Source organism: Mastigoproctus giganteus, chromosome 1 (genome assembly GCF_048544385.1).
Source record: "Mastigoproctus giganteus isolate SK-2022 chromosome 1, ASM4854438v1, whole genome shotgun sequence".
NCBI lineage: Eukaryota > Metazoa > Arthropoda > Arachnida > Uropygi > Thelyphonidae > Mastigoproctus > Mastigoproctus giganteus.
In genome coordinates this window covers 25,805,237-25,832,264 of record NC_143575.1, presented here as the reverse complement: position 1 = coordinate 25,832,264, position 27,028 = coordinate 25,805,237, and the positions used below count along the sequence as shown (strand labels likewise).

Genomic DNA, 27,028 nt, shown 5'->3' with positions numbered 1-27,028 from the left:
AAAAAACACCCCTGCCAAGAACTATCACATTTTAACTGCTGGCTTTTCCAACAATCTTTTTGACTTGGGTTTCAGTCAATCTGGGTTATAAATGACAGAAATTGTTTTGATCTTCTCACCATTCAGCCTCCAATGAAGACTGACAAAAATAGCAAATTTTTGTCAAACTGTAGGAAAAATTCGATAGTTTCCCCTCCAAGTGGGTTAAAATCCAAAGCCACATATTTCTATTCAGGAAGCATTGAATATGTTAGCTGAATGCTTAATTTTTCAAACTGCATTGGAAATTTAAAGGTTCATTCAATATACATTTTGAAAAGATCATTTCAACACGTTTTTCTCATTTGTACTTGACCACAAAAACAAAATTAGTTTCCACAAGTCAAAGCCCTCAGTATCACTGTTAAAATGAAAACCTTATAAACATTACAAATTAAAACCATTAATTTAAGTACAGCAAAAAATTAAACTTTAATAACAAAGCATATTCAACAAAAATGTATTGACTTCAACTACAAAATTAAATTCAAAGATTAAAACAAACTGAGTTTTCTTTACGCTGCCCATATTTGATGTGACTAAGTATGAGTCATAATTTATGTTCGACTTTGTAAATTACATTCCCACAAACAGCTAACACCTAAGTGTTACAAAAGGAGTCTCATTCTATTAAACTCCATTAGCTATAGAAATCCTGTCATTTTAATTTATTAATCTATATTCATGAATGATATTGATGAAAGCACAACAAGATTAATGTCAAAGTTTACAGATGATACAAAGGGTTAGCAGGGTGGTTAATTACAAGAATAACTGCATTCTACTGCAACAGGATCTGGGAAAAGTTGAGCAGATGGGCTGAGAAGTGGCAATTGAGGTTTAACACTGACATATGCAAAGTACTGCACATGGGTAGAAGTAATCCCAGAGTAACTTATGAACTGTGTGGTACTACAATTTCACTCAGAATAGCAAAAAATGAAAAAGAGCTCGGAGTAATTGTGTAGTCAGATGTATAGTTTTCTGAGCAGTGCAGACAGGCTGTCAGGACACAGCTCATGGGGTTTTTTCAATTATATACAGGAATTTTGCCAGCAGGGATAAGGAGGATTACCTAAATTTACAAGGCAATGGTCAGGTCACACTGAGTACTGCATACATGTCTGGAGGCCTCATTTTAGAAGGATGTAGAGCTGCTGGAACAATTACAGAGAAGGGCAAAGAGATTGGTAAGAACAACAAAGGGGCTGATCTTACCAAAAAAGGCTTGTTCTGCAAATTACAGCATCTGGAGACTAGGCACCTATGAAGTGATCTGATTGAGGTGTTTAAGGAGGCTTTGATTTGCCTTTAGCCAGCAGGTGGTTGATTGCTGGAACAAACTTCATTCTGTTGTTGTGGAAGTTGATAGCTTAAATAAATTCAAGGATTAATTAGACAAATTATTGGGGGGAATGGTAGGTGAAATGGGATTTTTTTTTTTTTTTTTTTTTGCTGATACTGTACAAAGGGTACTAGGAAAGTTTTGCAATACAGCTTTGTTTATTTAATTTTTTCAAAGTAATTTCCTCTACATTCAATACACCTCTCCATCCTCCGAAACCAATCTTTAAACCAGTTCTGCCAAGTTTCACTAGGGAGTAAAGCACACTCGTTGTCCCAAGCCCGTAAAAGGTCCTCATCACTGGAAAACCGCCTCCCTTTTAGCTTCATTTTCACATGCGGGAACAGTGCAAAGTCGCAGGGAGCAAGGTCTGGACTGTAGGGGGGTGCTCGAGAAGTTTCAGTCCTGTCGTGGTCAAATATTCGGTGCAGGCTTTGGCACGGTGAGCTGGAGCATTATCGTGATGGAGGTACCAGGTGTCCATTCTTGACTTTGGCCGCAGGTTCTTCATAGATCCAATGACTTTAGGCAGGCATTGTTCAGTATCGCACTTAGCTGTGACTGTCTTCTGCGTGTCCAAAACGACACGTTCCACAATTCCACTCGATCTGAAAAATACAGCTATCATTTTCTTCTTTACAGATCGGGATTTTCTGACAATTACGGGTGTGTCGTCATCATCAAAGACCCAAACTTTGTTTTGAGCCTTGGTCGGCAGATCGTAATAGTACAGCCAAGTCTCGTCACCTGTCACGACATTGTTCACATACCGAGATTGTCCCTTATCAAACTTTTTTAACATCTCCCGGCACCAAGTCACACGTCGTGTCATCTGCTCTTCAGTCAGTTGATGCAGCACCCAGAGAGAACAAAGTTTCTTCACGTGCAAATGATCTTGCCGAATCGAACGAATTGCTGGTGCATTTAGGCCCAAAGTATCCTCTATCTGTTGGTAGGTCACTCGCCTGTTTTCGTCAAGCATTTTCCTCACAGCAGTAACGTTTTCCTCCGTAACTGACGTTCGTGGCCTTCCCGGCCTCTCAGAATCCTCCAGAGTGAAATTTCCCCTTTGGAATTCTCTATACCACCTGAATATCGTTGTACGATGTGGACAATCATCATCTAGTGCAAGAGTCATTTCTTCTAAGCACTGGTCTATGGTTAAACCACGCATGAAATTATACCGCAAAACTGTCCTTATCTCATTTCGTGACCACGATGCCATCGCAAGCACTTTACACTCTCACTACTAATGAATAACTGAGCCCATCGACTTGGCGCGGCGTCTACTATGCACGTATGAACATGTCTCAACATGCAGCAACAAGCAGCTTCCTGTGATTCATTGTTGCGTCATATTGCAAAACTTTCCTAGTACCCTTTGTATAAGCTTGCTCTCTTGCATGACATGCCACTACTAATGCTAAAATGGGCAAGAACATTAACAGAAAAGCAAGATCCCATACCCAATTGTCATAAATCTGTACTGGCTTTTCATTTCTATAAATTTGAAAATTGTCAAATGAAGGAAAATAAAAGGCAACATATTATTATAGCAGTGATCCTTCTGAGGATTATCAACAGTTGACATGGATAATTATAATTTTTACTAATTATAAAAAAAAAAAAAGAACAATTTTGTAAATTAAATATAGTTGGCTACATCCACTATTGAGAATCCAAAATATAAAGCTGCCTAGTTTAATAAAAATTGCTTTTATAACCAATAAGTGTATTTTCTTCATATTTGTAATGTGTTGATATACACGACTATTACGAATAAACATTTTCTAGGCACCTGTGCACTTATTTATTATTATTATTTTTAACTTCATAACTATTTTTTGAAATTCAATGAGTTCTACAACTATTCAGAATCACACAAGTATACAGGGTGTTTCAGAACTTCTAAGAGGGGTAGGGTACATCCTGACAACTCGAAATCATATAGCAATGTGGGGTCGGAAATGCTTTCCTGAAGCGGTGTTGTACACAGAAGCACCATAAAAAGAAAAGAGACCGTAAGTGAGAAATCGTTTTAATAATACATGAAAAGAAGCAAAAGGTACATGGATTAAAGTAAGTGTTCGAAGTTTCTTCCACGGGCTACAATGCACGCCTCACATCTCCGACGCATGGACATCCGAACATTCTGGAATACTCCAGGCGAATTTCGAATTTCTTGAACAAGAACGCCAAGTTAGTAGGGTGGATGATTACACGAACGCAGAGTTAGCCGATATGCATTTGGCGTACGGGGCTGCAAATTGTAGTGGGCCAGCCGCACAGCGTTTGTACGCGGAACGATATCCGACGAGGCGTATTCCCAGTCATAATTTCTTTGCAAGACTGCACCAGAGGTTAGCTGAGAGAGGTTCATTTGAAAGAGCTGACAGGGACAGGGTAAGAACAGCACGGACTCCAGCCGTCGAACAGAATGTGCTGCAGCATGTACAGGGGAATCCAAGAACGAGTACACGAAGTCTAGCAAACGCAGTCGGGGTTTCCCATTGCAGCGTATGGAGGATTCTCCGAGAACAAGACATGCATCCGTTTCACGTGCAGCGTGTCCAGACACAGCAACCGGAGGATTATGCACCTCGTATTGCTTTCGCACAGTGGTACCTTGGAAAATGTGCTACAAATCCCCCTTTTCCTGCTGAAGTGTTGTTTTCCGATGAGGCATCCTTCACAAGGGAAGCAATTTTCAACACGCATAACGACCATATCTGGGCGGTCGAGAACCCGCATGCAATACGACGTCGTGCAGCACAGATTCGATTTTCGGTCAATGTATGGGCCGGTATTATGGGAGATCACCTCATCGGACCTTACCTGTTGCCGTGTCGTCTAACCGGACCTATCTACTTGATCTTTCTGCAGCAAGTATTGCCACAACTTTTGAGAGATGAACAGATTTCTGCATCGACGCAACAGACAATGTGGTTCCAACACGATGGAGCCCCTGCCCATTATAGCGGAGATGTTCGTAACTACCTGGATGTCACATTTGGTCAACAGTGGATCGGACGTGGTGGTCCCGTGCGTTGGCCTGCTCGGTCACCCGACCTATCATGTCTTGATTTTTATTTCTGGGGTCATATGAAATCGCTAGTTTATGACACCCCTGTTGACAATGCTGAGGAGCTGGTTGCAAGAATCGCAGTAGCTGCCGAAGAAATTCGAAATTCGCCTGGAGTATTCCAGAATGTTCGGATGTCCATGCGTCGGAGATGTGAGGCATGCATTGTAGCCCGTGGAAGAAACTTCGAACACTTACTTTAATCCATGTACCTTTTGCTTCTTTTCATGTATTATTAAAACGATTTCTCACTTACGGTCTCTTTTCTTTATGGTGCTTCTGTGTACAACACCGCTTCAGGAAAGCATTTCCGACCCCACATTGCTATATGATTTCGAGTTGTCAGGATGTACCCTACCCCTCTTAGAAGTTCTGAAACGTTTAACTGAAACACCCTGTATACATTTTTTTTTTTTTACTTGTTTTGACATGTGGAATTATTCTTTTTGTTAGTGTAATTTAGAAACATCCTGGGTATGTGTTAAAAGCTCCATTAACAAGCATTATGCACTTTTTATTTTAGTTTATGTGAAAATTGTTTCATTTGCAATATGGCTGCACAGATTGTTATATCATTAGTTACATTGTGCATTTCAGTCTGTTTATTTCTGAATGAAGCATTGGCATCTATTATGGAAAGTGGAGGGAGGACTAAAATAATGATAGGAAATTACTCCAACAAAAACCATAATAGACTGTTACACCAAATAAAGAGCTAAATCAAATGAGCAAGCAGCTCCAAGCAAATCCAGACAATATCAGAATAACAGCAACATTAACAGAAAAGCTAAGTTGTTTGGAAAAAGTTCGCTTAGCAATTACTGTTTTAAAATTTTTTTTTATTAAAAATTTGAATTACAGCTGATATTAACAGTATGTGGCACAAGGCTTTTCTTGAAACTAGAGCTTGTACAATTTTACTACATAATAAAAAGAACAAACTTTAAGCTTATTTTGTTCTATTAGTAGTAATACCCATAGGAAGACCTTTGCTTTGTGCTGCACAGTGCTTTGATTTCTTTATTTAAACAAGGGAACTGCAGCAACAAAAGTTCCATTATGTATAGTCAAGTACAAAACTCAGAACTACATAAATTACTACAACCAGGAAAAGTGATAAAGGCAACAAGTCCACTGCAGAACTTTCAATATATTTCACAAACCCAAATAAAATTTAAACAATGTGAGGCTCCAGTCTTTGCAAACAAGCATATATATTGACAAGCATATATGCAAAAAATGGACACCAAACAAGTTTTAGTTTAGTTTAGTTCCCAGGATATGTCAGCAGTGTGACTTACTAGCCTTCAGCAAACTATGCAAAATTATTTTAATTATAAGATGCAACAAGTGTAGTAAACTAAAAAAAGCCAAAATCTCCACAAAGGTATACACAAATCACAAAACCACTTAATATTTAAAACTATGAAATTATAAAGCATATTCAGAGCATTATTTAATTTACAGAACAAAATTTCAAACTATTAATAATCTTATATAGCAATATTGCAAAAAATTTTTTTGACATAATAATTTGAAAAACAATGTCACGGCAGGTACAAAATTCAAAACTGAAATAATCATTAAGGCATCTTATTTCTTTGTCAGAGTATAAATATTAAATCTCATTTCAGAAAGAAATGATAATATGCCCAAATTAGAACCATCCTCCCAAATGTAAGTTGCTGCACATATGAAAACACATAACAGATGAAGCTAAATAATGATGGGCATATAACTTCTAAACATTCTGACAAAGTCGCTGTCAAAATGATAGTATTTTTCCCCCGCTAAGCTCTCCAAGTGCTCTAGAAACTTGGTTACATGAATAATACCATTTATTCTCATACATGGGGTAGTACACTGTTATTACAAAGTGTTCAGTAATAGGTTAACTTCAAACATCTTGCAAAACCTGAGGTTCTGGCACTTCATCTTGGTCCATTGCTTAGCCCTGATCCATGTGAAATATTCACATTTTACATTAGAAAGTTCAGAGTTTTCAGAAATACACGGCATGCAGCAAAATGTATGCAGGTATCTCTACTTCTTGATAAAAAAAAGTAAAAGAAAAAAAAAAAAAAAAAAAAAAGAAATAAAGAAAGAAGTCCATTTGACTGCTGAAGAGAAAGTAAGCCGTGACAAGGCTGATAGACACCTGACTTAACCTGGCCCAAAAATTTTTACTGGGTCTATAGAAGTACACACTTTCTTCTAGGCTTTGGTTCTGGAGGCTCTAAGGCAGCTAATATTGCCTCATCAAAAACGTTTTTCAGCCCTTTCTATGAAAGGAAAAAAAAAAAAAAAAATTCACAATTATGCATTTTACCTTCTTTCAACAAAAAACAGCCAACAAATAAAAAGAGCAAAGCAAAATAACATGAATGCAGTATTTTTTCAGATACAATGATTTTTTTTTACTAAGGCCAGTAAAATTCTACTGTGATATTTATCAAAGGAGAGATTGAATTCTTTGACAGAAATAAAACTTTAATAGTAAGCTCACATAAGTGATATTTTTGTTTATATTCATGCTATGTTCTTTGATTAGTGGATATGTAGTAGAATTAAATATTTTTATATAATATAATCTTACATATAATAAATAAAAATACTGCAGTGTAGTCCATTATTATGAATCCGACCAAAATATTGATAAATATGAAACTTCTAAATGACAGAAATAAGAGCAACATCAGTAATTTTAAATGTTGTTGATAACTGGCATGTGCCATCATGTTTTCATTATTTGAGCATTGGAAAGCATAACTCAACTTGCCCTTTGTTTCCACTTTTATCAAACAGTATCCAACATTTAGTTTCCATTGTGAATATATTTGTTATGGAATAAGCTGTGCATTTGGAAAATGCACAGCAGCTGCTAAACAGTCAACGATACTTTTCATTTTTGAGAGAGAAAATCTTAAGGGGTATGTGTACAACTGTGGTGCAATCTCATTGAGTAACACTTGGGTATGCAAGATATCATATGGAGATTACACATGAGTATACAAGATATTTTCTTTTTTATCTGTAGTTTGGCTATAAAAAAAATCAATTATGAGTGTTTTCTCAATTCACACTAGAGAACTTCACTGCATGCATATTTTATGTAAATAAAATAATACATACAATTTTACACATATAACATCACTTTGAAGGTATATTCAAGATATGCAGGTCTTCAAAAATGCATCAAGGACATACAAATAAACAAGGAGTGCCACTGAACTGGGTTACCAAAAATACACATCCACCGATACAAATGTAAAAAACAAGACGTTCAAACAAATTATAAAGTGAAGAAATAGAAAGCTAATGGCATCTTACAGGTCTTCTAGAAGAAGTCAGATGCAGGCTGTTACTCATGGAGAAAATTCAAGAGATGCAACCATGACATTACATAGTCCTTTGATAATCACATGCTTTGTTTGAGTTTTATTGATGCATTAGGAAGTAAGACTATACTGTACTGAAACCAGGTCAGGCAAAACAGAACAGTTAAAAGATTTCATTGTTAGACATTTTTAAATAAAAGTAAAAAGATTTAAAGGAACACATTCATGCCTATAATATTGACACTCAGATAAAATGTTGAATGAAATTTCCAATTTCTCACACACACACACAGGGGAGTCAGTCCTGCCCCCAGCAGGAACAAATGTGTAAGATGACTGTGTCCTATGCGGAGGCAAGTGAGAATGACTTTTCCTCTCTATGGTTCTTGCATACACCAGACTGCCAGTGCTAGATTACAGGCTTTATCTGCACATTGTGAACAATAAGCATACTTGATTATTCAGAAATAAACATTCGACATCTGGAAAAAAAAGCAGAAAAAAAAAAAGTGCTTGTACTTCTTACGTGCAATATGACAGACACAATAAAATAAAAAACCTTTACATAATTGGAAAAAGTAAGTATTCACGTGTCTTCAGATGGACAAAACCTACCAGCTGAAGATAAGAGCAACACAAATGCATGGATGAAGTCTCAGATTTCATTGATTTTCTGAAAGAATTGGATGAAGAATTATTGTAGGTCAGTAAAAAAAAAAAAAAGAAAAAAAAAAAAAAAAAGAAAAAAAAAAAGTGCTTACCTTAAGTAACAGCACGGCTCAATTGAAATGTGCAGTTGAATAACAAAACTCTTATTTCTTCTAGCAAATAGTCTATAGTGCCACCTTTGGATCAAGGAATCATAAGTTTTCAAAACATTGTACAGGAGTGCAATGCAATGAAAAATTATTTCAGAAATTGAAGAAAGCAACCATGCCCAAGCTAAGAACAGCAAAAAGATTTAACATATTAGGTGCAATGCATATGATGGCTAGTGCTTGGGATTTAAATTTCCCAGAAAATAATCAAAAACTGTTTTTGGAAAGCCAGATGTGAAAAATATTGAAAAAGTAGTGCAGTGCCAACAGAGTATACCAGTAATTAATTTAATTTCAGGTGGTAGATGACTTTCATCAACTGGTGAAATACCACCACTTTGCTTATTGGAGGCTTGAAGTGGTGAAATCCATGTTTAGTCTCTAGAGCAAAGTTTCCGGCATCCCCCTCTCCCCATACTTCTCCTTCAACCCATGCACGGTACCAAGTACTATAGGTTTTGATACCTTTCGTGTTTGGGGTTCTCATAAAAACACACACACACACACACACACACACACACACACACACACACACACACACACACACACACACACAATTTCAATGATTGGGTAAAAATTTATGAAAATCTTCCAACAACAGGTGATCTATTAATAACCAATATAATTAATGGAATTATACCAGATAAATCCAAGTGTCTTCCAGACACGTGGATTTATCTAGTAAAGGTTCAGAGAGTTATGCCAATGACCAGAGAATTTAGAAAATGTTTTGAACTGTTACAGAGTGCATTAGAACTTAAGGGAGTGAAAAGTGAAGACTACAAAGTATTGTACAAGTCACAAGAACATAATGAAACTTGAACTATTAGGGATTTAAAACAATAACCACTGGAGAAATTTTTTTCAATAGAATTTTTTTATTTAAATTTTATTTTGAACTGACAAATCTGTTGATAGATGTTTATATTGTAGTTAGGTATAGAGAGTATATAAATAAAGATTGGTAAGTTAAACAACTTTTTATATTTTAACTTAAAAAAAAAAAAATCCCTCCATTTAATATCAATTTTCATAAACCAAATGTGGTCACAATAAGTGGCACCCACTGTATTTCAAGCTTTGTTGTGCACTTGTTAGTACCCCACCAAAGGGCTACTGTACACCAATTGTTTCTTCGGTTTAACTGTTAAGGATTTAAAATCTGGTAAGTTCTCACACCAAAACTACTGACAGACACTGCAAAATATCAATTTCTTTACCTTCAGACTGTACTGAAAAAGCACTAACAAACTCACCCCCTCAATCTATTTATTTCAATTTAGTTCAAATAGCTTGTCCACCAAACAGCACCTTTCAACTGCAGTAAAGAAACATACTTTGATCTTAAGAATACAGAAAAGAAAGTCAGCTAGCTGCAAACTAACTCCAAATTATGAATAAAGACTTCATAAAGGACAAAACTTCTGCTATACAAGTATTAAATATTTGAAGTTGTAGCACTTTCTTGGATCACATTAGCACACAAATAACCTCAACATTGGTAAAACCGAACTAATGCTTTTTTTTTTTGTATGTATAAAGCAGCTGGACATTGCTACAAAATGTTGTGGTGGACCGCTGATTTTAATTTGTCATCCATTAACCTGTTTTGACATTTGTTTATAACTGTGACTTACAAGTGCCTTTACTAATTTATTGACAGGAGAGCAGTGTTTTGGTTCATTTCTAGACCACTGGCAAGGCAAGTTAGATGATTATCAGTTTTTATAAACATTTAATTACTTTTATTAATCTTTAATACTTTCTAAATTAAGAGAGTATTATCCTCTTGGCTGTATCGTACTTATTGGAAATGAAAGACAAACAGAATTTATTTTATGGCATTTTCGCTTTTTTTAACTTAAAAATTAGGACAAACTTCTCAAATGTTTATTATGACCATATTTGTTAATGAAAATAAATTTGCAAAAAAAAAAAAAAAAAATCCCGATTTTAACTCAGATTTACTATTTTTCTGCAAAAAATACAGGGGAAACTCTCATTGTAAAGAGACTGAGAGGGGATGAAACAGAGTCAAAATGAATTCTCCATTGTAAATCCAGAGAATTGGCAGTTATGATAACTTGTTATATTTCAAGCTCCTTTGTGCACTTGTTAGTTCCCCCAAGGGTCACTATACATCTATTCCTACTTTCCAAGTAGTAGCTGGTATATTACCTGGTAGGTGCTCACAATAAAACTGTCAGAACATATAATGCTGTTGTTGTTTGGTTTTTAGGAGCATTAGCAACTAAGGCCATATTGCTCCGGTGCGGTGGTTATTCCTTGACCTTTCCGCATGCGCCGTATTTGGTGGTGAAGGGCTCGAACCCCGGTCTAATCAAGAAGCGTGTGCTACGCACTGCTGCTCCTTCCCACCTGGCTACAGAGGCGCCGACACATATAATGCAAAACATATATTCTCTTGTTTTAGACTCTTCACACACTAAACAGTAGAAATGATTATGACTAAATCAGAATCATCTTTCAGATTTTGTCCAGTTTGGTCATGCAATTATTGTTTTTTTTTTTTTTTTTTTTGATTTGGTAGTTGTTGGCGCATCGGCTTCTATGGCCATATTGCACCTCCCAAGGTTTTTGCAGTACTTTGATCCAAGCCCGAGGCGGGAATCGAACCCGCGACCTTGGGTTGCCGGGCAGGTACTTTACCCACTCGGCTAGCCCGGTCGGCTGCAATTATTGTGTAGAGCATTATTTTTACTAGTGAAATATTTATTTACATTAATGCTGCACTAGAACTCAGTATTTTTGTGCCCAGAGAAAAAATATTAAATAAGAGCTGCATCTAATTATAGAATGCCTCTAGCTATATATTAGCTATATTTATTATATAATATCGGTGTAAATACACCATAGTTTAGCCATAAATTTTACTACATATGTAGTGTAACAGCATCATTTAGATTTTTCTCTTATTGTGGCTACCTTCACAATGAGATACCAGGTATTGCACTATTCAAATAAATAACACTTCTCTATTAGAGGAGACTACTGTTATTTATTTTCAGTGGGCAGGCACCACCACCCTCCTCTACCAGAGAAGCATTATTTATTTGGAATAGTGCTGTTTTGTTTGTTTGTTATTTGGTTTTTAGGAGCATTAGCAACTAAGGCCATATTGCTCCAGGATATGCGTTGGTCATTCCCTGACCTTTCTGCATCCTTCGTATTTGGTGGTCATGGGCTCGAACCTCAGTCTAATCAAGAAGCGTGTGCTATGCACTGCAGCCCCTGCCCACCTGGCTACGAAGGCGCCTTGAAGTAGTGCAATACCTGGTATCTCGTCGTGAAGGTTCCACAATAAGAGAACTCCTCTATTAGAGAAGTGTTATTTATTTGAAGTAGTGCAATATCTGGTATCTCGTTGTGAAGGTAGCCACAATAAGAGAAAAATCTAAACGATGCCATTACACTATGTAGTTAAATTTATGGGTAAACTATGGTGTATTTACACCGATATTATATAGTTAATCTCAACCCATAAAGTATTATGCCTTGAGCATTTAGTCTTCAAAATATTAGCTATATTTATGTACAGATTTGTGATGTTCCTAGGGTAGGTTCCCAACTGTTGGTTTGCAAACCTCTGGGGGTTCACAAAACTGTTCCAGGAGGTTTGCACTAAAAATTCTATGATGCCATCTGCTTAGATTCACATGTGAAATCTTGGTAACAAGATTTTGAAATGAAAACGACAGAATGATTAGAACAAATTGTAGGATAAGAATAGACTACAGATAGTGAAAAATAAGTAGCTTAATGAGTAATAGATATAATTTTAGTTCTATGTTTCCCAGAGAAAGGAGTACCCTTAACCGGAACGAATCAAAGAATGGCAGTTGAAAGCTCTGAAGTGTTTTCAGTGAGAAAGGTAGGGAAGGAAAGACAGATACTTAGCTCTAGGAACTAACAAATAAATTTATATAAATGTAAATAATTAAGCAAAAGCAAGGAGGAATGAGACGAAATTTAGCATTCATAACCAGCACCATTCTCACAGCACTAGAAGCTAAAGCAGAGCTTGCCATCACGTACGTCGACCTGGAAGCTGCCTTCGACAAAATCAGCATTGGCTCGCTCGTTCACCTCCTAGAAAATTACTTCCATATAAAAGGTGATATATTGCGGTTTATCATAAGCCTGCTTTCTGACAGAATCATTCTTCTTACAGCAGATCAAGATATAATCTCAAGAAGAATCACTGTGGGAGTTCCCCAAGTCCTTGTCAGAGCATTATTTAATGCAGTCATTATTTCATTTATGCAACTGAAAGAAGACAATTGCAATGCTGATGATATTAAGCTACATACCCAAATTAATCCTGGTGAACATATCTTAAATGATATATTGAAAAGATCAATTGAAAGTTACATGAGTTAGGATCCTATTTCGTCAATTTGGATTACTGATTAATCCTAAAAAAACAGCCCAAATTGTCTTATCTTTGAAGCACCAACACACTGAAGTCCATGTTTCTCTAGATGATATTCTCCTTCCGATGGTCAATATACATACTACGGAGTTGTCTTTGATTACAAACTGACCTTCAACATCCACACATTGAAAAGCTCATAACAGAATTCCGCAAAATGCTGGACTAAACACCCAAACAACTGCTCCACGTTAAGAAATTGAACGTGACTCGTCGGTACGTACACCTCTGTATACTCCGTTGTGCCATATGCCTCAAAAATCTGGGCATCTGCAGTCCCTACCAACATCAAGCGCGTGTATTCGTCCGCACACTGCCCAATCCATTGGATTACACATAAACATCATTGTCCACCCAAGCAAAGAACTGAGATGGCAACTGCACTAAACTTTATCCAACTGCCAAATCTTCTAATGGAAAGATGCCTTGTCTTAACTGCCAAAATGACTACCAGAATAATCTCAAAGCCAAGCATCTGAGAACTGTGCAACTGGAGAATCCTTCAACCAGGACTTAAGTCAGCTGCTACACTTATAGCCAACCCTAATATAGTAGCGCTTAGTGACCATTTTCTCCCATTGCAGATGCTCATCACAGTCCAAGAAATCGATGGTGACCTCAACAAATTTGCCAAGGATCGGAAGTACCGGAGACAGACCCTGATGCTGATGGCCTAACCTCAACCAGGCAAACTGCATGGTCATGTGGGCAGAATAATAAAGTCAAAAAGTACACTGTGCTGCCACTTTATTAGGTACATCCCTGCTGTGCACACAAATGGTCTGTCCCACAACATTGCAAGTCACATGACCACAGTTGTGGATAAAATGCAGCAGAACCACCTTTCTAGTATCAGTTAAGCATACAAACCATAGCAAAAATGGGGAAAAGCAGTGATCTAACAGACTTCGAACGTGGCATGGTAGTAAGGGCAAGACATGCTGGACAAGCATCTCCGAAACAGCAGTTCTCCTGAACTTTTCATGCACCACAGTTTCAACAAACAGAAAAAAATCCTCTCGATGGCACTCCTGTAGAAGAAAATCGCTTGTTGATGAGAGAGAGAGAGGTCAGAGGATGGCTAGAATTGTGCAAGCAAACAAACAGGCCACAATGTTGCACATCACGTCAGAATACAACCTTGGTGCGCAGAACAAATTATCGCAACGGACCACTAGTCGCACTTTGTTGCATATGGGCTACAACAGCCGATGGCCACATTGCGTACCTTTGTTATCAATGAAGAACAAGAGAGCATGCCTCCTGTGGGCATAGCAACACCAGCACTGGACTATCGAGGATTGGAAAACAGTTGCTTGGTCTGATGATTCAAACTTCCTGGTGCATCATGTTGATGGAAGGCTCAGAATTCGGCGAAAACAACATGAATCCATGAACCCATCATGTTTGACAACTACTGTGCAAGGTGGTGGGGCAGTATTATGGTGTGGGGAATGTTTTCTTGGCACGTTAGGCCCATTGATACCCATATATGACGTCTGAATGCCACATCGTACCTAAACATCGTTGCTGACCAAGTGCATCAGTTCATGTTGACAGTTTATCCTCAGTCAGATGGTTACTTTCAGCAGGATAATGCTGCCGGTGCACAAAGCCCGAATCACTATGGAATGGTTCCAGGAACACTACAATGACTTTTCTTTGCTAGTGGCCCGCTCAGTCCACGGATCTCAATCCTATCGAACATCTTTGGGATGAGCTGGAAAGGGCTGTTTGTTGCAGGCCTACACCTCCGTCGAATCTCAAGGAACTGAGTGACACACTCATGTCTGCATGGTACTCCATTCCTGCACAATGTTTTCAGCACCTTGTTCAATCCACGCCTAGATGAATTCAGGCTGTTTTGAAGGCTAAAAGAGGCTCAACACGCTACTAGGTAGGTGTACCTAATAAAGTGGTAGCACAGTGTATGTCTGTATAATATTGTAAATAATGCCAAAAGTATAATAATATCTTTATGAATATACTGTAAATAATTTAACTGAAACTTATTCTATCGTTGGCTGTGGGGATGAACCTGAATCTCGATGTGGGCTCTGTTCACAAAAACCTTTGTCCACCAGCCAATGTAAAGCCCGTCATTGCTGCTGTGAAGGGTACATCGTATACATCCTTTTGTATGCAATAAAGATTATACACTGGTGTTCAAAGAAAGTGAATCACATAGAAATTTCACATTTTTAACCCTTTTTCATGATGGTATGTTACATTAATGACTAGCATCACAAATAGAAATAAACATAAGATATTTATTAATAGTTAAGGCAAAGCTAAATAATATTTGACATGTGTTCTCGAAATATTTCAAAATGAGCATTTGCAACCTTTATACAACAGTTTTGGTAAACACGACAATTATGACTGAAATATTATCAGAAGCCCTCAATTTGCTTCAGTTTATCATTTTAAATGGAAAATAAAATGAAAAGTTCACCAGGTGCACAAACTAATATTTAGTTGAACTGCCTTTGGTCCTGATGACAGCAGCACACAGTCGAGGCATTGACAAGATCAATTCATGATTTTAAACTGATAGTTTGTTGCTCCAAACACGAATTATGACTTCCTGAAGTTCATGAAGGATCTTTGGTTTCTTTCTTGGCAACTACAGATTCCACACGATGCCAACAGTTCTCTATAATATATTTCTTCCATGGCAAAATGTCATATATTATATAGAATAAATTATTATTATAAAATTATTAATAAAAATATTATATAAATTATAAATAAATGGAATATATTATATTCCGTATATTTATGGAATTGTTGGGACGGAATCAAAATTCCATATTTTATACAGAATTTTGGCGCGAAGAAGAGAGTGGTCTGTGTAGAAGGGGCTCGCAAGTCAGTCAGAGTGGATGAAGGTGTTCAGAGTCAAAAAAAGGTTGGGAACCGCTGCCATAGGGTATGGCCGTCAGGGCAATTGCCCTGTTGGCTTCCCCCTTGTTCTGCACTGCATAATATCTGCCCTATATACTGTGAATATGGAATGCAATTGTAATTCTAACAATCAGAGTCAAATTTATACCTAGACAATGTTTAGGACCCCAACAACTCAGGATCTGTTACATTAATTATCTTTTGGGATAAAAGAGGTCTTTCTTAAATAAAAATGGTTTTGAGCATCATTACTTGAAACTGTTTTTTCTGGGCTTCCTCTGTGCAGATCCCAATACTCATTTTGTCTGAAGCCTGCAAATTCACAAATGCACCCTGCTAACGATAACCCAATAAAAAATAATACGTAACCTAGTAGAGAGATAACAAAAAAAAAAAAAAAAAAAAAACACCCTGAAAAAATGATGGTTGTTCATCAACAATGTATGATATTAAGACACAGAAACAGGACTTAGTTTGCTGTTGCCTCAATACTCCAAATACATTAGATAAACAATATGTGCTATGCAAAACATGTCTGGAAAATTTTAACACAGCTATTTTTATATGAATTGTTTAGTCCAAACAATAAGAATGTGTTTCAATCTCTGGTCCAATCCTAACAGTGAAGTCCAACAACTTTTTCAAACCTGGCTTTTATTATATGGTTTTCTATCATTTGAAAATCTGATACTAAATTTTTGTTGACTGTGGCTTGGAGTAATTTGCTGGTGAATTATGTTATTATTACCCTGCATTTGGATTTTTCAGGTTCTATAAAAGGTCCTGATGGAGCTGACAAATTGAACCACAAATCGATTGCTTCTACTTTGAGCCAAGGAGGCAGTGAGTGACTTGGTTATGCAGCTCTATTTTATTATATGCAACAGTACTTATGGAACATAACCAGTTTGTCAAAATAATTTCGGTAATATTCATTTCTAAGACAATGAATAATTATACTAAATTATTAAATTTCATTAAACTAATTAGTGAAGCATAATTTGTGGGCATGGATTATTTTATACATTAAGACCTTAATTTTCTCTCATATATTTTTCACACACATTTGATTCATTACAGTAATAATTTCTAATTTACCTGAGTTAAAGCCGAACACTCAACATATTTGACAGCTTTTAGCTCCTTAGCCAATTTTTCTCCTTGCTCATAAGTTATAGGTTTCTGTTTATTTTTGGCTAATTTCTCAATAGTTGAAGCATCATCTCTCAAGTCAATCTGTGTACCGACTAATAGGAATGGAGTTTTCTGACAATGATGAGTTATTTCTGGTACCCACTGAAATATTAAACACAGTTATTTTTCCTTATTTGAAAACTGCTTTCATCCTAAGCTATAGTTGAATACTGTTAACTTTACTGAACCAAATATCTGAAGCACAGCAAGGCAAATGTACTTATTTCAAATATTAATAGGTATACAATAACAATAAATGTAAATTAAATATAATAAAATTTTGCTTATTTCTAATATTCAACACAGGATCTTAAGAAAAAGATTTTAACCACTATTATGACATTTAAGGAACTATACCCATATTATTCTAGCTGGTATCACTATGTGTAGGCAACATTTGTGAGTTTAGAATCAATATCCCAATCATTTTTTTTTTTGGCTGATGCTACATAAGCCCATATGCTTACTTTCTTGCATCACATGCCTCTATTACAAGCATCTGTAGTTTCATTACCAAGTGAAATAACTTTTCAGAGGTGCTTTATAAAGTTATTTCTAGAAGAATAAGAGAAATTTATCTCAGGATGATCTGTAGGGCACTTCCGTATGACACTCTTTGGAAATTAAAATGAATTTAACATTAACACAAAACGATTACAGTAAAAAATAACTAGAAAACAATTAAAAAATCAATTGAACACAATTAAAAATTAATTTTAAAAATTTAATATAGCAATAAATAATTATTTAATATATTAATAAATTTAATAAACAGTAGGCCCTCGGTTATAATGTGGTTCACTTTGTGCTGTTCTTATTTTATAACCTGTATCTCACTATAACACCACAACTCACTATAATGCTGTTTCACCAGCATACAGATTGAATTTTTGGCACGTTTAACGAAAATATTTCATCTTATGTAGTCGATAGCATGAGAATGAATAGCAAAACAGCATTAAAACATTTTCCACACCGACTTCAGAAATTTTCCTATGCTCAGTGAAATTCTCTCCCAAGCTAATTTATAATTGCAGTTATTGTGTCATCACTCAGTACGGTGTTAGACATTGTATTCTAACATTGTATCATAATAAATGCAACGCAGTTAAATTTTCAAAGAGTTAATAATGGCAGATAAGAATGAAAAAGCAACAACATGTGGACCCAGTACGAAGACTAGAAAGGTAAGAAAAAGACCGAGTTTGAAAATTAAATATTTTGAAGAGAATCGATTCCGATCAATGACAAGTGGAAGAGTGCATAATAATTTAGAACTGGCAGGTTCAACCTATATTTTTAAATTTAAGTTCAACAAATTTTGAAAAACAATTTTCCTTCCTGAAGCTGACAATGCTTTTTGACCATATGTCGTGATCACAGGAATGAAAATTACAGAGTATGTGCAAGCATGAATCTTAAAGAGATTATTTGTCTTTGTGCAAGCGCATAAAAGACCATGAATCACAGATTAGATATGGATGGTGAACGTTAAAAGAATTCTCGTGTAATTTAATTTCGAAGGTTCTGAAATTAATAGTCTCATATAATTACATTGGACAAGTATTTTGGTCGCTGAATAAAAAAGTGTTTTTGTCAACAGCATGAAAGGCTAATTCTGAAGCTGCTGAACGAGAACCTTGAACTCAAAAATTCAGCAGAAACCACGTTGATCCTTGATAAGACGAGTCACAATCACCACAAGAAATGTATGCCAGGTCATTTATTTTGTGTTGCGAAAGAGTAAAGGACTGAGCGATTGTTCAGTATAGCATATAATTTCCATATTGGTCTGGCCAGAATCTTTCGGTACCTTTAAAGAATATATTAAGCTGTTTGTGCCACTGTTCAACATATGGGACAGAAATAAAGTAATTTTTGATGTTACTATTGTTTTTTGTATCCTAACCTTAGCTTGTACCTTAATTCAGTTTATTGTAGCAAGAGGATAATTCCTGTTTAAGAATCTTCTGGTTAATATCTGTATTTCTGAGTCTAAAGCAGATTTTGTCATTGAATATTTATAGGCATTGAGAAATTGATTAAAGATAATAGATGTTTTGTAGGTGAACAGGTGATAGCTGTTATAATGCATGCCGGTGTTTGTTGGTTTAAGATAGATGTTAAATTGGATTTTATTTGAGTAAGCATGAAATTTAGAAAATTTAATGACTTAGTATCTGTATTTTTCCTTTCCAATGTAAAATTGAGTCTAGGACGAATATTATTAAACGAAGGTAAAATGTCTTTGATAGTGCTACTATCAGTAACAACAAGAACATAGTCTAAATACCTCCCATAGTATGTGATACGGGGTAGAAATGTGTCAAATGTATGTGCTCAATCGTTGAGAGAGAGACCTCCGATACAGAAATCAACGTAGAACGTATTGAGCACCATAACTCTGATTTATACGATCAAATTTATAAAGTTACATATTTTAAAATAGGGTCTTACAAAGCTTGAAGATTAGGTCTCATTTTGAATTGGTATTGATGATTTGACTTAATATATAGAAGAGTAATTTGTACTGATCTTAGAGGCTACACCACATTCAAGTTAAGTTCAGTAATTTAAATTTGTTACTGCATAAAGTAACTGGATCTTCTGAAGTCCAATGCAAGACACCTGGACACAAGAAAGTTACATTACAGGCGAATTATTTACCCCTGGTTAATGCTGATAATCTGTACCCAAAAAACAGAGTACGGTCAGTCCTCGTATAACACGTGTTTGCACTACATGATTTATAAATAGGGGGAACGATATCTTATATAACACGAACCGAATTCGCTTATGCACGATTCGCCTTTTTATTTACAAGAAATAGCAGTCGAACGCAGAATCACCCCAACCAAACACAACACGATAGGAATGAAGAGAAGATTCTGAAAATGTATTTATGTGTTTTATATCAGTGAAGGGGAAACACATTTCACCATAATAATGTAAAACCAACAATTCCAGCAATCGGTATAATCGCAAATGCAATCAGATCGAGTTTACTACCAGTTTATAACAGATTCCACTAGCAGAAACGCAACAGGAAATTGTTTTTACTGTTTTATAGTAGTAACCCCTAGAAATGTGCTTTAGTAAAATGTGAGGTGTTAATAGTGTATCTCTGCCTTTACGTTGTTGTTTATTCAGTTGCTACACGTGCCCAGCTTTGTTTATGTGTATCAAGCATGCCTCCTCATTTTGTAATTGTGTTTTATTCCCTAAAAATGAGTAAAATACTTAAAAGGTGTGAAAAGGAAGCATCCTGGTGAAGACACTGCAGATTCAGAGAGAAAAAAAAAAGCAATATCGATAAACAGAGGCGGACTGGGTCAAAAATTTTTACCCGGGGAAAATTTATAGTGGCCTCATACTATGGTTTATGGCCAAAATCACACCGGCCTCCGGCCCACCGGGGTTTTCCCCGGTAAGGCTTATGGCCAGTCCGCCTCTGTCGACAGAGAAAAAATATGAAATTGTGAAACACTGAGCGAAATGAAAGACCATGTGATATTGCATGTGCTACAAACCTAAGCATTAGCATTAGTAGAGGCATTTGATGCAAGAAAGCAAGCTTATGCAGCATCAGCCAAAAAAAAAAAAAAACCCACTTCCACTTCACCCCTCTGTTCGTTCAAAATACCTGTCCAGCTGAGCCTTAAACTTATTTAGGCTATCAACCTCCACCACAAGGAATGGAAGTCTGTTCCACCAACCAACCACCCGCTGGCTAAAGGCAAATTTCTGCACGTCTATCCTACATCTGTCTTTCCTCAATTTGAATTTATGCCCTCTCAGGTGATTTTTCTGAGCTAGAGGAAGAATCCCATCAGCATTGAGCATGCTTAAACCATTCAAGGCTTTATACACCTCTATCAGATCACCTCGCTGGTGCCTAGTCTCCAGACACTGTAATTTGCAAAACTTAAGCCTTTCTTCGTAGGAGCACCCCTTTGTTCCATTCACTAATCTTGTTGGCCTTCTCTGTACTCGTTCCAGCAGCTCTACATCCTTCTTGAAATGAGGCCTCCAGACCTGTATACAGTACTCTAGGTGTGGCCTGACCATTGTCTTATACAATGGACTAATCACCTCCTTATCCCCGCTGGAAAAATTCCTGTATATCATTGACAATACTCCATGAGCTACTCTTGCAGCACGTCTGCACTGCTCAGAGAACTTCATATCTGCCTGCACAACCAACCCCAAGTCCCTTTCATTCTCTACCACTGTCAGTGTAGTACCACAGAGTTGATACGTTGCTCTGGGGTTGCTGTTTCCCATGTGTAGTACTTTACATTTGTCAATGTTAAACTTCATTTGCCACCTCTCAGCCCATCTGCTCAACCTTTCCAGATCCTGTTGCAGCAGCATAGTCTCAGTAGTGTCCTTGACAACCCTGCCAACCTTTGTATCGTCTGCAAACTTGGACATTAAGCTTGATATACCATCATCAATATCATTTATAAATACAGAAAACAATAATGGACCCAACACTGAGCCCTGAGGGACTCCACTAATAACATCAGTCCACGATGAGCAGTGTCCATTGATTACCACTCTGTCTTCTCCCCCTCAACCACCCCTTTATCCATAGCAGCAATTTGCCTCCAATGTCACACTGCTCCAATTTGTGTAGCAGTCTTCCATGTGCAACAGTATCAAAAGCCTTTCTAAGATCCAAGTATATAATATCAAAGTTATTCCCTGCATCCAGTTCTTTCGTGACTGCATCATAGTATCCAATCAAGTTGGTCAGGCAAGACTTCGCCTTAACAAAACCATGCTGTGTCTGAGCTATAACTGAAGTCTTGTCTAAATGATCCTGCAGTGCTTCTTTAACCAATGCCTCCATTAATTTTCCTGGAACAAAAGTTAAGCTCACAGGTCTATAATTACTTGTGTCAGCCTTTGATCCTCCTTTGTGAATTGGGGTCACATTTGCACATTTCCAGTCTATGGGTACCTCCCCTGAGTCCAAGGAAGCTCTCATAATTATGGCTAAGGGTTTGCTTACTTCCTTTGCTGCCTCCTTTAATATAACTGGATAGATCCCATCCACCCCGGGTGCCTTTCTTGTGTTTATCTTCAACAGTTTCTCCTCCACTTTACTCCCAGTTATTTCAAGATTCTGTAGCTTACTGCTAGAGTTGAATACACCTCTGGCATTCCCCTTGCTGAATAACTCCTCATGTGTGAATGTCGATGCAAAATATTCATTTAGTTTGTTAGCTATCTGAGCAGGATCATCAACAGTTGACCCATCAATATCAAGTGGACCAATCTGATTCATCCCCTTCCTTCTAGAGTTTACATAAGTAAAGAACTCTTTGCTGTTTTTCTTTGCATCCCTTGCCAAGGATTTCTCGTAATCTGCCTTCGCCTGCCTAACCTCCTTTGTAACTTGGTTGCATATCAACTTGTATCTATCATAGGCTTCTGTGTCATGTGTTAATTTGTAAGTAAACGAGGCAACACCGAGAATTACAAAGAATGCAGATAAAATAAAAACAACTTTCATAGCAGGAACAACTCAAAGTGTAATTAAAATCCATTAGATTAAAACACAAAGAATTGGAAGAGATGAAACGGCTGTCATCTGTTTGGATAGAAAATCAAACAAAAAACAAGTTTGCTTACGATAGAAGCAAAAGAATTAGCAATATTTTATTACGTAATAGTCGTAATAAAATACTTATGTATTTTATTACGATTATTTATTGTGTTTGGTAATGTTTTGGTTACAAATGTGTGTTCAATCTTGGGTGGTCAGCACCTAACCCTATTTTTCCCACAGGGCCTGTTGTTTATATTGCATGAGGGTTTCTAGGAATACAACTATCGGGCTATACGAGGACTGACTGTACTAAGTGAATCAGCTAAGCGAACACTGTATTGCCATGAGGTAACATGCATTTGTGAGTTGCAGTCTATGCCACAGGATATTTCCTGATCAATAATAAATGGTAGTGAAAAAATGGTCAAAATATTTAACATTCAAAAATTTGTACATATAAAATATTCTATATTACTTATGTATATAATTATGTGGTAAGTAACTACATGACGTATCAAAATTAAACTTAAAATGCAAATTAAAATCATAAATTTATTAATCTGATGGCCCCGAGCTGTTGAGTTTTCGTATCTTTGGACTGAAAAATGTGTCTATTTTGGGTTGTACTTTGTCCCTCTTCCTCTCTCACAAAATCATGTAGGGATTCATTTCTTTCTTTAAATTTCTTATTATCTTGGAAGAACTTCATTCCATGTCAGGGTCATTTTCCTGGAAATAATTGCACATTTTTTCAGTGTTCAAAAGCTTCACTAAGTCCTTTTGCAGTCAGCGACTTTCAGTTCTTCATTTATAGGATCTTGTTCTTTCGTCATTTCCATTTCTTCATTAGAGAGGCCATCCCTGTCGTTGTTGGTCATCTCTTGTATGTTATCAACATAAATTTCGTCCAATCCTGCTTCTTTTCTGAGCAACAATTTGCACTTTTAACATTCTTAACCGAATAATCAAGTACTTGGGAATCCTTTATGCAATCCTTCTAAACTTTCCCCCACACTCCATTCATGGTTTTCTGAGTCATTTCATTCCAGGCACTTGAAATGCTGTAGAAGGCAGTTTTAATGTTGTAGGATTTCCAAAACCCCTTTAGGCTCAATACATTTGAACTAGTATTGATGGCTTTAATAGCTTGGGAAAAGGTGTTCCTTTATGTAGCAAGTTTTTAATGTGACAATAACACCTTGGTCCATTGGTTAGATCAGAGATGTAGTGTTTGGAGGCATGTAAAAAATTTTTATATGATTGTTCAATCTAAGCTCTTTTTGCTTGGATGTCCTAGCATGTTATGATGATCAGAATTGCTTTGTAATCGAGATTTTTCACACAATATCTTTCCACTGCGGGTTTTTTTTTTTTTTTAGGAGCATTGGCAACTAAGGCCATATTGCTCCGGGGATATGCGATGGTTGTTCCGACCTTTTTGCATCCTCCGTATTTGGTGGGCATGGGCTCAAACCCCAGTCTAATCAAGAAATGTGTGCTATGCACTGCTGCTCCTGCCCACCTGGTCCACTGCGGGACAGAAGAATTCAGAGTACCAATCAATGAAAAGAGGCCTGGTTACCCAAGCATTTTTATTACCTTCCAAATTACAGGTAATTTTGATTTAGTGAAAAAATTTAAGAGCCCTTGGATTTTCTGAATGGTAAACTAAAAGGAGTTTTAATTTAAAATCTACTGCAGTGTTAACACCCCGCAATAAAGTCAACCGACCCTTCACCGCTTTGAAGCCTGGCATGTTTTTTCTTCTTTTGAAACATGCCAGGCTTCAAAGCGGTGAAGGGTCGCTTTTATGCATTCTTTTCCAAAAAAGTCCCGTTTCATCTATGTTAAATACTTGAGCAGTATAACACCCCTCTTCAATAATTTTAACAATTTCTTTTTTGAAAGTTTTGGCTCCTTCTTGATCTGCACTTGCTGCTTCTCCCTGGATTGCTATGTTGTGTAGGTTATAGTTCTTTTTAAATCTATTGAACCATCCCTTACCAGCATTAAATGGTTCCATATTTTTTCAAGGTGAGCTTTCTTCAGATTTTTATATAGGCTAATAGCCTTCTCTTAAATAGTAATCGAACTTAACGGAATTCTGCATTGGATATTATCTTCAATAAAATTATTTAATTTTATTTATGGAAATGTCTCTCCATTTCAATCATAATAGCCAGTCTGGTCCTAGTCAATTTAGTCGCCTGCAGTGGAACAGCTGTCTTATCCACTGCTAAAATTGTTTATTTTTTATAATTGTTCTTACAGTTGAACCTGCCAGGTCTAAATTATTGCACACATCCACTTGTCATTGACCAGAATCAATTCTCTTCAAAACACCTAATTTAATTTTCAAACTGTCCTTTTCTTACCTTTGTAGTCTTCGTACGGCATCCACACGTTGTTGCTTTTTCATTCTTATCTGCCATTATTAACTCTTCAAAAATGTAACTGCATTGCATTTATTATGATACAATGTTAGAGTAAACTGTCCATTACAGATGTCTAACACTGCACTGAGTGATGACTAGACTCCAAATAAATGCATATAACGCAAATATTACAAGTACTGCAATATTCCTTAACTTGATCATTTTTTCGAATGTTGATCTCAGAACTATGTAACAAGTCACTGGACTGCAATTAAATTAACTTAGGAGAAAATTTTACTGAGCATTGAAAAACTTCTGAAGTCGGGGTGGGAAACATTTTAATGCTGTTTTGCTATTCATTCTCATGCTATCGACTACATCAGATGAAATCATTAAACATGCCAAAAATTCAATCTGTATGCTGCAAAAAAGCATTTAGTGAGATACAGGTTATAACAAGAACCTACTGTATATGGAAATGTTGGGGGCATGTAAGTTTTTTTCTAATAGCTACTACTATTAAGGATAAACTTTAACCCAAGAAAAACATAACCTTGGTTCAACTGCAGGCAAAATGAAAATAAGATAAATTGCCATGAGCAGATAGTATACTTATACAGTTGAGTCTGTTCATAACGAAAGTCACTTACAACAAATATAGACAATGAATAAGATGATGCTCCTGGTTTTAGAGTTAAAATAAAAATCCAGTAATTCATTAAAAGTACCTTTAATGAATTACTGGAAATGAGACATACAGCTGTAGCAAAGAAGTTAGGAGGAACCTTGCAAGTTAATCCTTTCCAACTAATTATAAAGTCAATCATGGGAGACACTTTTTGCAACATACAATAAAATTCTGACGCTGTGCTGTTTATACACTTAAATGCACGCACAATATATAAAAAATATTTAAGAGATAGTATTAAAGAGAAAACAGATAAGATATTTGAAGGTAAAATAAACAGGATAGGATATGGCAAATGCAAAGTGCACAAAGCAGCAGCAATGGATGCAAATGTAAGTATATGCAATATTATAAAAAATATGACAAATAAAAATAAAGATGGTAGTATGAACATCCGGAAAGCCACAGGCCATAAAGGAAGATAGCCGAAAATGTAGAAACCTTTAAAATAATAATAAAAAAAAAATAACAAAAAAGTAACAGCAGCCTACATCAGATAAAGGCAGGAAATTTTTTGCAAAAATACATTTTTTAAATTTTCTCTTGCATAGCTATTGGCAAGTATGGAAACGCAGTCCTTTGATACATGGTTAGGTGTAGTCCCCGATGATATACCTGACCATGTATCATATTCACTTTGCCATCATCAGATTTTATTTTAATTGCATATTTGCTTTTTTTTCCCGTTTAAGTATTTTTGCAAAACTTTTTCCTGCTTTTATCTGATGTAGGCTGCTATTACTTTATTTTAAAGGTTTCTACATTTTCAGCTATCTTCCTTTATGGCCTGTGGCTTTCAGGACATTTCGTACTACCATCATCTTTATTTGTCATATTTCTTACAATATGCATATACTTACATTTGCATCCATTGCTACTGCTTTGCATGCTTTGGTGCATTTGCCATATCCTATCCTGTTTATTTAACCTTCAAATATCTTATCTGTTTACTCTTTAATACTATCTCTTAAAATGTTTTATCAATTTAAGAATTAGTTACCTGCTGCTTTGTGCGATACTATTCTTAAAAATACACCCATTAAGGTTTTTCTGTCATTTGATGGTCTTGTTTGTAACTCCATTTTGCCATTGCTGGCTTTAATCTACTCTTTTTCTTGTGGCCTTTAGTGTTACTAGCATTGGCATTTATTATTACACACACACACACACACACACACACACACACACACACACACACACACACACACACACACAGTGTCTCAAAAATATTG

General features: G+C 36.3%; 1 protein-coding gene across 1 annotated transcript in view; it reads right to left on the bottom strand.

Moving 5' to 3' along the window:
* Nucleotides 1-5,284: 5,284 nt before the first annotated feature.
* Cdc42 (Cell division cycle 42) overlaps nucleotides 5,285-27,028 on the bottom strand; it is a 109,385-nt gene continuing 87,641 nt past the window's right edge. Inside the window, exons 4-5 of the mRNA XM_090372011.1 lie at nucleotides 17,081-17,278; nucleotides 5,285-6,748 (exon numbers count right to left, since the gene is read on the bottom strand). Coding sequence (XP_090228137.1) covers nucleotides 6,659-6,748; nucleotides 17,081-17,278 — 288 coding nt within the window. The 3' untranslated portion in view covers nucleotides 5,285-6,658. The remainder of the gene's footprint in view (nucleotides 6,749-17,080; nucleotides 17,279-27,028) is intronic.